The 11279-nt window shown below is 40.0% G+C and overlaps 1 protein-coding gene across 1 annotated transcript; it reads right to left on the reverse strand.

Moving 5' to 3' along the window:
- Positions 1–5898: 5898 nt before the first annotated feature.
- On the reverse strand, positions 5899–11267 carry CRIPT (CXXC repeat containing interactor of PDZ3 domain). The gene is made up of 5 exons (XM_065631879.1): positions 11217–11267; positions 10900–10965; positions 10444–10498; positions 9550–9653; positions 5899–6653 (listed from the first exon to the last, which is right to left on the reverse strand). The coding sequence occupies exons 1-5, from the start codon at positions 11230–11232 to the stop codon at positions 6589–6591; spliced, it is 306 nt and encodes a 101-aa protein (XP_065487951.1). The 5' UTR covers positions 11233–11267; the 3' UTR covers positions 5899–6588.
- Between the last annotated feature and the right edge of the window lie 12 nt (positions 11268–11279).

Genomic DNA, 11279 nt, shown 5'->3' on the forward strand with positions numbered 1-11279 from the left:
CACCCAGCTGCTTCTGGAAAAACAAAACAAAACAAATCTTCAGAAATCTTTTATAGAATAAAAAGGCATGGAAATTGCAAGCTAGTTTATATCCTTCATATTTGCACGATCATTTGTTTTTAATTTAGCCAAGAGAAATAATTTCTAAAGTCTTGTCTTTTATAATGAATATATGACTGTTATTAAAAACTTTTTTTTTTTTTATGTACCATGTATTGTTGTCTATTTTTCCCTCAGTGCAACTATCAATGCTGCTCTTCCTCAAAGTTCAGCAATAACATATGCTTGTATGCTAGCCAGATGCAGAGAGGTATTTATAATAGGAAATCTGGATAAAACAGAGAGAAGTGAGGGTGAATATTATCAGCATGACATGTTCTGATGAGAATGGCAGCAATTAATGTTGCTAATATCTCATTATCCAAACAATGATATATTTTAAGCTTAGAGCAACTTATCTTTCAGTCACTGCTTCTGGCACTCTTTGAATTCAGGCTGACACTACTGAATACACAAAACATACCTGACCTTTTAAAGATATCTGTGAAACCCTAATAAATAAGGACTACCTGAAAACAAAACAAACAAATCTGAAAATCTGTACAACTCTTCCCTTACAGCACTTTCGCTTACTTCCCATCCTCTAGGAAGCAACGATTTTGGAAGCCATAAAAGGAAGCTACTCATCACTGATACGTTATGTCATAACTTTTTCAAAAGCCTCCCATAGAAAGACTGAGATTTAAGATGGTGGAGTAAGGTCTTGGGTTAATCCAATTATGATTTAAATATCTTAATCAATAAAATATGATAATTGGACTTGGCTAGATGCCAACTCCCTGACAGCCATGGCTTTTGTCACACATAGTTGTAGTTACACTGATGAGTTACTGAACAGTAGTAAACATATCAGAACAGTAAATGTCCATGACACAATCTGGGAGCTAGATGAACTTTAAATCTTTACCTTCTATGGCAGCAAAAGGAGTAACAGAACATTAACAGCAAGGAATGATTTCCTGAAGACAGAACTGATAAACGATGTATTTAAGATGTCTGTGATGAGACCCATTAACTAATAAGCAACTGTGTATTCTGTGCGTTTGCATGTGACCTGAAACACTTAATAATACTGATATTTAATCATTATAACCATGATGAGGCAGAAAAAACACAACCCTCAACATTTTTTTCCCAGTACCACTTGGCAAACAAGCATATAATAAGTGCATTTGCTGGAAGTGCTTATGCTTAATGAATCGCTAACATTGGTAAGTTCAGTCTGCATCTTTCAGTGCAAAGAGAGAGACAGAAAGGAAAGAGAAGTACTTTCTAGAGGTTTTCTATTGGAAATATCTGCTTAATTAGGTGGTTATTTGGCCTCAAAAATCTACTTGCTGTTTATTGCAAAGGAATGGTAGCAAGGCAAAAAAAACCCGCCAAGTGTCAGAAGTGTCTTTATGAACCATGTAAGAAAGTAATCTTTACCAGCAATACCCACATGGAGAATACTCCACTCAGCTCTTCCTTCAGTTTCCTGGCAAGGTTTCAAACAAATTCTTCCAGGTTACTTCAACACGTGTTCTTGTTGCACTTCAACAGGTGAAGTAAGCACTCCTTGACAACAGAGAACTCAGGTTTTCTGCAGGCATGTACACCTCGTGCAAGTTCTGCGAAGTGAACTGTGGCCCACACCCATAAAAGTTAATGAAAAATCAATTTCTGATGAATTTCAGATGATAACTTATTCCACAAAAGCACAAGTCTGGGAGGAAGACACATTTATAATCCTCACTAAAAGAAACATTTGGCTCTGTTATTTGTAAGGGCTGTCATCACGCCTTATCAGATTGTCCAGCCAATTCTGCTGACTGGGAAAGCAAAAATATTTTTGCTTAGTAGTAAACCTCTGCTGTGATGCAGCAATGTGTTCATTCTCTCATGACATTCAAGACAAGATTTCCTGTCACCAGTATTCTGTCTTATACCCTGCCACATTTTTTTTTTCCTAAACCAGTGATCTGGTAAGATACTGTAAGCAAAAGAGATACCTGCATGATCCCATGCTGACCCAGCACTCACCGAGCAGAGAGTTCTGTTAAGCAACTGGTAAGTCAGTGACTGGGGAGCAACATCCCAAAAACCAGTCTTGGATTCTCCAACATCCAAAGCAAATGACAGAAACGGGCCCATCCTTAAGCCATATATACTTACAGGAGATCAGGAAGCCCTGTTTCAATACAGCAAAAATAATTACTTGTCTGAAGGGGTTTGCAAAGAGTTTATTAGCCCCAGAAGGCCTTATCACAAACTCGGTTTTGCCATACCCAATGTAAAGAGCCACAGCTCTTGCTCTTGGCTTACTGTCTTCCAATGAATAATTAATCTCTCATGCTGGGGATTCTTTCTGCTGCTGGGAAACTTACAGCTTTGCGTTAAGAAAACACAGCAACGTGGCAGTCATTGCATTACTTTGTGCAGCTGCGTAATTCAATGCAGCATTTTTAAATTTTTGTACATATTTCTTATGTCCACTGATAATACAAAGGCATCAGTCATTCTTGCCCAGAATTCGTAACGGTGAGATTGGCAGAGGGTCCTGGCCTAAGTGTCTCTGGGCAGCACGATGCTCCACTAGTTCTGGACTAGCGGAGCACAGCATTGCCAGCCGGGCGAGGGAAGTGGTTGTCCCGCTCTGCTCTGCACTGGTGCGGCCTCACCTGGAGCACTGTGGGCAGTTCTGAGCACCACACAGTATAAAAAGGATATAAAGCTACTGCAGAGTGTCCAGAAGAGGGCTACGAAGTTGGTGAAGGGTTTAGAGAGGAAGCCATATGAGGAGTGGCTAAAGTCACTGGGTTTGTTGAGTTTGGAGGAGACTGAGGGGAGACCTCATGGCAGCTCCAGCTTCCTCACAAGGGGAGGAGGAGGGGCAGGCGCTGAAATCTTCTCTTTAGTGACCAACGACAGAACCCGAGGGAACAGCAGGAAGATGTGCCAGGGAGGTTGAGGTTGGACATTAGGAAAAGGTTCTTCACCCAGAGGGTGGTGGAGCACTGGAACAGGCTCCCCAGGGAGGTGTCACAGCCCCAAGCCTGACAGTGTTCAAGAAGAGACTGGACAAGCCCTCAGACACATGGCGAGAACTGTGGGGTTGTCATATGCAGGGACAGGAGCTGGACTCAATGATCCTTGTGGGTCCTTCCAACTCAGGACATTCTATGATTCTATGGTAACTGGAGTATCTGTGCAATCTGAGGCGCTGCAGAGAGATGGGCTGATGATAGCAGTGGTACCACAACAAGCTTGTAGGTGCAACGGATTTACAATCTGAAAGCTGTACATCTCTTATTTTACTAAATAAGAGATTTTGGAGCAAGTCTGGGCCATTCTCAAGAAAAACTGAATCCAAACTGTCTGGTGACATCCCTGTATAAAAGACGAAGACTTTCTTGCTATCCTTCTGATAACAAAGGAACAGAATAAACCTAAAAGGGGGAAAAAACCCACCACATTCCCACAGGTAAACAATTAAAATAGCCCTAATGCCTTGGAACAGTATTGCCCAATGACTCTCCTGAATGGTCCTTTCTCCAGCTTCTGCAGCAGAAAGAACAGGGTCAAAAAAAAAAAAAAAAAAGTCACAGTGACAAACGGTAAGGATGGGGAAGAATGTGAGAATACCCTGACACAACAAGGACCCTTCAACTGTTCCTGTTCAGTTTTCATCTGACTGGCTGCCACAGGCACAGTACCATTTTTACAGCTAATCTGTTATTTTCTCTCAATAATCTGCATCAAAATGCTGCCTACACTTTGCTCAGTAATAGCTCTAGCCAATAAACATGCAGAAACAGCAAGGACAGTATAGGAATTCAGCAGTACTGAGGAAAATTCTAATCCTACTAAATTTGGCAGCACAAATCTCTTATGTAACCTGTGATTTAGAGGACAGTCTGATCATCTGGGAACATTAATGTGTATTTCTCAGTACATTAAACAAAAATGGCAACTTTCCATTGTCAAATTTCTTTTGTTTTTCACTGCATATGTCTCAGGAAAGGCGTCCCATGCTCACAAGACATTTTTAGTATCAAAAGTGCTTTTATATGACAATTCAGTTACATAGAAGGTATATCTAAGTTAAAATCTAACTTTAAATGCTTCTTTTTCAAGATTGCCTCGAAATGCAGTGCATCTCAGAGATGCAGAAGAGGGCTTGTGATCTAAATTCAAAGCAATGGTTCTCCAAAACAACACTTGAAAAATGGGATTTTCCGAAAGTTGACTGTTATATCAGCAAATTTTTCAGATCTCAGGAACTGAACCTCTCATGAGGCTAAGGAGGTTTGAAAGCTACAGATGGACGATCCTAAGCACGTACAAACCACTAGAACAAACTTCTGTTTGTATAGACTGTTAAAAAAACCCAAAACACTGTCCTCCTTTTCCAACAAAATTACATTCTAACATGCAAAAGCAGCTGCCCGTTAATAGGATACAGGTGCATGAAAGTTCTAGTCACAAAATAATGATGAACAAAGGATCCTATTATTTAAATCCTTGTTGTTCTTAAATCAGTTACAAAATGAGGTAAGAGTTCATTCAGTGCCAATATTTATGGAGTGCAGTAAACATTCAATTCATACCATGTATTCAAGAATTACAAACAGTAATGCTTTTGAAACAGAGATACTGGCAAGTTTTAGGAAGACAAGAAAATAAGTTTTATTCACAGAATAGCAAACATCAATCAATCTTATAGAAAACACCCATAAAGGGTGAAGAGTTCAGAGAACACTGGAGAATCTGCCACTCAAAATCACCACACAGTCTCCTGACAAACACGTGCTGCCCAACTTGAAGCCAATTATAGACATTTTCTTTTCATCTATACAAAGGACATGCCATAGGGATGTACACTAATATTAGAATTCCTTGATGTGCTTGGAAAGAAGTGGCCACCATCATGTGGAAATAACTTTGTAGGCTGCCAGCTGTCACCAGCTAGCTAATCCACATACCTCCATTCAGTTGTTAAAGGTAGGTGAAGCTTTTGAAACAAAAAGCAGCAGCATTCCTTTCTTCTTTTAGGGGGCCCAGCTCATTCTACTAACCTGACAAAGCTTCTTAGTAGATCCAAAATGCTGAAAAGAATTACCATTTTAGCAATTGCAGGATGTCAATACACTTCAAACAGGAAACTCTGGTGAAAAATGCTCAATAATGGATAGTTAAGGGTGACAGGAAATGTCAGACAACTCCCTTTAGAGGGCTACACAACTAGCACAACCACGGCATGGCAAGAGCTAAGAGCAAAGAGAATAACTATATCCCCAGTATTCTTTATTTGCTGCCACTAACACATAGAAAGAACAGTGATTTTTCAGTCTCCATTAGTCATGCAGGTGTCTCAGTAATAAGATACAAGAATTAAAGGAAATCTAAACCATAGTGTCTATTCATAGGGAAATTCTCATTGATAGTTTTTCTGTTACAGTTGAAAGAAAGCTGCAAAAGCGATTGCCAAGAGGAGATTGCTGGGAGGAGTAAACACTTAAATAGGTCTAGTTAATGCCCCACCATGGATTAAGAATATGATTCTTCTGCCTTAGAATGCATGCACAGTGAACATTTACTGCTCTTCGTAATTGCTTTCTTATGTAGAAATTAACCAAAGGACAAAAGAAATGCAGAGCCACTGCTCAGCCTCTCATGTTCAGAGAGGCTCACTTTGAGTTGTATATCAAACCAACGCTGAAGAGAAGGCAGCCTCTTTTGATCTTTCAAATTTGACATGTACGGAAAGCAATTACATCATAGAATTCAAGAGCCAGTTTCAAACCAAGTATTTAAAAGCCAGACTAACTTAGCAAATGATGAGACTGAGACCTAGCATTAGAAATTGATGCTCATTATTTTATTGCCTTGGGCCACCAGATGACGTATGTAAAGCCTCCTCAGAGGCTGACAGGGGAGCAGCTCATCAGTCTTAGTGCCAAACGGAGAACTGGCAGAGTAACACTCCAGGTTTCCATAGTTTAACAATTTGTGATTTAACCAAATCTACCGGAGGCAGAAACAAAATCTAACAGGACAATTGCATTAAAATCTGAAGATCAATACTTAGATGGGGGGATGTAATAGTTTGGGGTGAGAGTAATTATAAATACCTATAAGCATAGAACTAAATGAAGGTACTACTTTAACGAGATGGTACAAGCTCATATTTTATACATCTATCAGACAAGCATAAGACTCAAGATACGGCAAAAGAATAAAAGTGTTAGTCTCAAAGATCTGTGTTATGATGGTAACATACTTTCAACCTGTCCACTAGGATCTTCTCATCCACTTTGAACTGTATCAGTTGCTGCAAACCATTGGCTTTAAATATCAATTAACCTTAGTGACAAAACATCAAAAATATTATGTACATTTCTAGGCAAACAATCAGGCTGTCTTCACCTCCCCTCTCATTCCAAGTAAATGAATTATCTTCCAGAAAGTAATATTCACAAATTATTTTAGAGAAAAGTTACTGTACAAAGACATAGAAGTTAAAGTTCATAAGAATAGTCAATACAATTAGACAGAAGTTTGCTTGTAGTTCTTCGTATCCAAGACCTTCTTGCCACACATTGAGCAGATGCCTATAAGCACACAAAAGGTGTGTAAATTATTTTCAAAATCATGAAAGGTTTTCTTCAAAAACATAGTTGCTATGTTTTTGTAAAGACTATTTTCAAAAAATTCTTCAAACGAGCTCTCAGTGACAATCTGTGCATTTTCTCACCAAATATTGCAAATTCAGAAGTAATGACTCCTAATGCAAATTAGTGTTTGCAGCACATGTGTAATACTGCCGCTTCAAACAAAAACAAAAAACCAAACCCACAACAACAAGAAACCCCACACCTCTATTTTGAGAGCATTATGATTCACAACATTGCCCAAAGCCTCTGCAATTTGCTGGAATATTGGAAGAGAGCCAGGGAAGGCTTCCATGTGGCAAACAGGTAAAAATGTTATATTGTTAAACTCTGCAAATCCTGTAGCCAAACTGAGGCCCAAGAAGGACACAAAGTTGCTAGGCTAAGAAAACAGTCAGCAACAAATTGTCTGTTAAATGGAAGATTAACAGGTCGGCAGCTTTGGACATTGAGAAAGTTGAGAATAAATACAGTTTCATAGAATTAAGCTATTCATAGACTAGCAGACGCAAGAAACAATGGACACCAAGAATACTTGAGAGTTGACGTGAAGATGACTACAGATGTCCCAGAGAACTTTGACCTAAACCCAAAAAGTGGCAAGTCAGAAAACTAGAGCAGCAAAAAGAGCACAAGTTTGGCAAGGGCAGAGGGGTTTGTCTCAAGGTTTCCCTCTCCTCCTAAAGCAGAAAGGTGCTAAATCTTCTGTTTGCTAGGGCCACATATCGTTTTACGAGACCATTCATCAGTAGACAACAAAAATGTCAAGTGGCAACTATTCCTGTTAACTATATCATGTGCTGTCATATATTGACATCAGGACTGGACACATATCTAAGAATCCATTAGGAAAGAGAACAGCAGGGAACACATCACATGAGTTACTTTGGAGAGCAAAATCCAACTCACAGGCTGTTCACTTCAGGTTTAAATTGAGAAGTAATTAACTTTAGATTGCCTCTCAATTTCAGACATGCAACAGAGGAAGCACTAAGCCATATGGCTGCATTTGCTTCAAGAAACATGCCCCAACCACATCTTTGGTGGTCAGAATTAAAGTCTAAATGACTTAAAATTCTGAGTTTTATGAAGAAAGCATATTCAATCCGCGAGGATACACAAACAGACAAAGATGAAATCCTGAAGCCCACCCAAACCAACCATAAGTTTGGGAACAAGGTTCTACCATCTGGGCTTCAGGCAGCCATCTGGTGAGCATGTAGCAGCTAGAAAAGGCCACCCTCCTACAGCAGACTCCTAAACGACTGACTCAGTGACATGGTGCACATTTATAGAACAATTAAAAGACATTTCATAAACAAAACTTACTACTGGTTAGCTGTAGTTCTACATCTAGCAATTGCCTTAACCCATATCTGGGTGCTATGTGGATTCCTCGGTATCAACAATGTAACCGAGTTCATGTTGCTTTTCCCCCCACCTCCAGGAATTACAAATTTGAGCCCTTTTGCTTATCTGCTCAAAACCACAAGACTATTAAAAGTTTTATATCCTTAAGGCTCTCCATCAAATTTGCTTGAAATGTATTTTTTTTCTCCCTCCAAAATTTTTGAACAGTTTTTAACAATACTGAAGACTATTATGAATATGGGAGATAGAAAGCTTCCACATAAAAGCAGAATTTCAGTGCAGTCATTCATACATAACTCATGTACAGGAACATTTTATATATTATGTACTGCACAGTGCAATATCTTGCTTTCTAGGGACAATTATATCTTTTTCGTTTTTCAGTTTCAACTTAAGACAGGCTTGACTTACAAGGCACCAAGTACATTCGCAACTGGACCAGAGACTCTTTTTAAAGAAATTAACCTTTCAGTGGCTTATGTTAAGACACTGAATGCATAAGAATAGATGCAGGCACAAAGACAACCATGAGCACAATTTCCCTTCAGTGACTGTTTCTTAATTGCTTTTAAAACGCCGTTTATTTTTTTCTGTTTGCCTTTTATTCCGCAAGTATTCTTCTTTTGTTAAGCTAGCCTTTGTGGGCTTTTGGGGGGGGGGAATTTTTTTTTTTTTCTTTTTTTGCAGGGGGGGTGGGGGGAGGGGATTGGGAGGGATTGTTTGGGTTTGGGGTGGCTTGGTTGTTTGGTTGGTTTTCTTTGGTTGGTTGGTTTTTCATTTGGTTTTGTTTCATTTTTTGAGACCACTATTCAGAATTTTAGATTTAGCTATTATAAAAGGGGAAGAAGGGAGAAGGGAGCAGAAGAGGGACTGCAACAAGCAATTGAGTTTTACAAAATCTCATTTTAAAAAAAAAAGAAAGATCAAACTTGCTAGATAACAATTTTCCATGCAATTGCCAGGATTAAGCTTACAATTATTCTTCCAGTCCTATGAATTTAAATACCAGATACATTCTAAAAGTAGCAGAATCATAGAATGACTTAGGTTGGAGAGGATCTCCAGCAGCCTCCAGCCCTCTCCCTGCTGCACTCAAAACCACAGCCAACTTAGATGGGGCTGGCTCGGGGCTTCTCAAATCAAGCTCTGAACACCCACTGTACACATTCCACAACCTCTCTGGGTCCCTGTTATTACATTTGACCACCCTCATGATAAAAATTGCTTTCCTTGTATGTAATTAGAATTTTCCACGTTCTAACCTGTGTACATTTTCTCTTACTCTATTACTGTGCACCTCAGAAGAGTCTGACTCCATCTTCTCTATGCTTTCCCATTAGTAGCTGAAGATAGCAACTAAAACTCATCTTAGCCATCTCTTTGTAAGGCAAAACAAACTCAAGAGTTCCACTCGCTCCTTAATTTCAAACCAAACTGGGGTAATTTAGTACTCAGTGAAACTCACCTTTCTTATAGGCACATCCTTGACAATAGTGAGACCCCGGCTGATGAACAGAACTCTTACAAATCCGACATATTGCAAATTTGTTCTTTCCATAAGGATCAAACCTGGGAAAAAGGAAAAGTACTTCATTTATGCACCTTGAAATAAAGTATTTTCCTCTGCCTTGCCTTAAAAAGTCCGAGCCAGAGGGCACAGATAGAAACACCAGCAAAAACTATAAATGAGAAAAGAGACATACAAAGATTATTTCTAATAGGCTGCCCAAAGTCTACAGAAAAGCTCCCACTTTCTCCATTTAGAGAGATTTCTTGCATTACGGAGAAAAACTTAAAAGCAGAACTAAAAATGTGTCTTTTTATTAAGATACTAGAACTTAAACATCTTCCAGCAGCACCGTGCCCCCTTGCATAACAGAACATCCCCTGGAGACTAAGGAAATGCGCAAGAGATTGTACTGACAACCTTAACACAAAAAATAAGCTTTTCTGGCTCATCTCAGAATAGTTAAGGTTGGAGGGGACCTCTGGAGATCATCTAGTCCAATCCACCTGCTAAAGCAGGTTCACCCAGAGTAGATCACACAGGAATGTGTCCAGGCGGGGTTTGAATGTCTCCAGAGAAGGAGACTCCTAACAAAAGCATCAAACTCCAGTAATTTTGGTGAGAGCTGCAGTAAAATAGTTTCCCACGCTTACAATTCAGCAAAAAGTACCAATGAAATATGTTTTGACGTACTTTTACCAACTAATCAAATGTCATAACCCCCCAAGAATTATCTCTTTTTTAAAAGCATGTATTTTGGACAAGTTTTGAGCAGATGCCCAGATGTGCAGGAAACAGGCCTCGGTTATACCAAACTAACTTTTTTAGCCAAAATCAGTATTAAATGCTAACCTTGCTTTCTTTGAGGTCAATGCCTTGTTTTCATTTAACTTTCGACCACCGCTTTCTACAACAAGAACAGAACCACAAACCAGTAAGTTTCCCAGTTCCAAGCATACTTTAAAAAACTCAGTTTTACAGCTTTTACACATGTGCAAATAAAGTCACAAAGAGAGATAAAACATATAGCACAGCATGGAAGCCCAAGACAACAAAATACTTTACACTGTGCTCTGTCTGTGTATCATCATTCCATACAAGGAGAAGAAAACAGGCAAGTTCAATACTGAAGAGCTTAGGGTAAATAAATTCCCAATGCATTGAATTAGCATGGGATGGAAAATACAAGGTTAAAAATGAACCTGAGTAACTATTCCAAATTTTAGGCTCAAAGATCATAAGATAGCTCAGGTGACCAACTGGCTTTAAAACACCTGAAAAACAAGTGCTAAACCTCCCCAAGATCACCTGTCGTGTTTCTTGCACCATCTTTCCACGTATCGGGAGTGATGACCGTCCCAAGCTTCTTCTCACCTACGTAAGGAAACATCGCAAAGGTAAAAAAACATTAAATCTACGCGGCCTTAACACTCGCGACAAGCACTGCCCCCGGGAGAACGCCAGCCCTCGCACGGGCCTTCCCGGACCCGCCACCCACGGCCCGCCCCACACTGTCGGGGCCCCGGGGCTGCTGCTCAGCTCAGCTCAGCTCTGCTCAGGGGACGCCCGGGACCCCCGAGAGGGGAGGACCCCGCGGCTCCGCAGGGCCCCCTCATCCCACTCACACTTCTCGCACACCATGGCGGCCCCAACCACAACAAACAGCCGCTTCCGGGACCGCCCCGGAA

The sequence above is a fragment of the Caloenas nicobarica genome, chromosome 3 (genome assembly GCF_036013445.1).
Source record: "Caloenas nicobarica isolate bCalNic1 chromosome 3, bCalNic1.hap1, whole genome shotgun sequence".
NCBI classification, from domain to species: domain Eukaryota; kingdom Metazoa; phylum Chordata; class Aves; order Columbiformes; family Columbidae; genus Caloenas; species Caloenas nicobarica.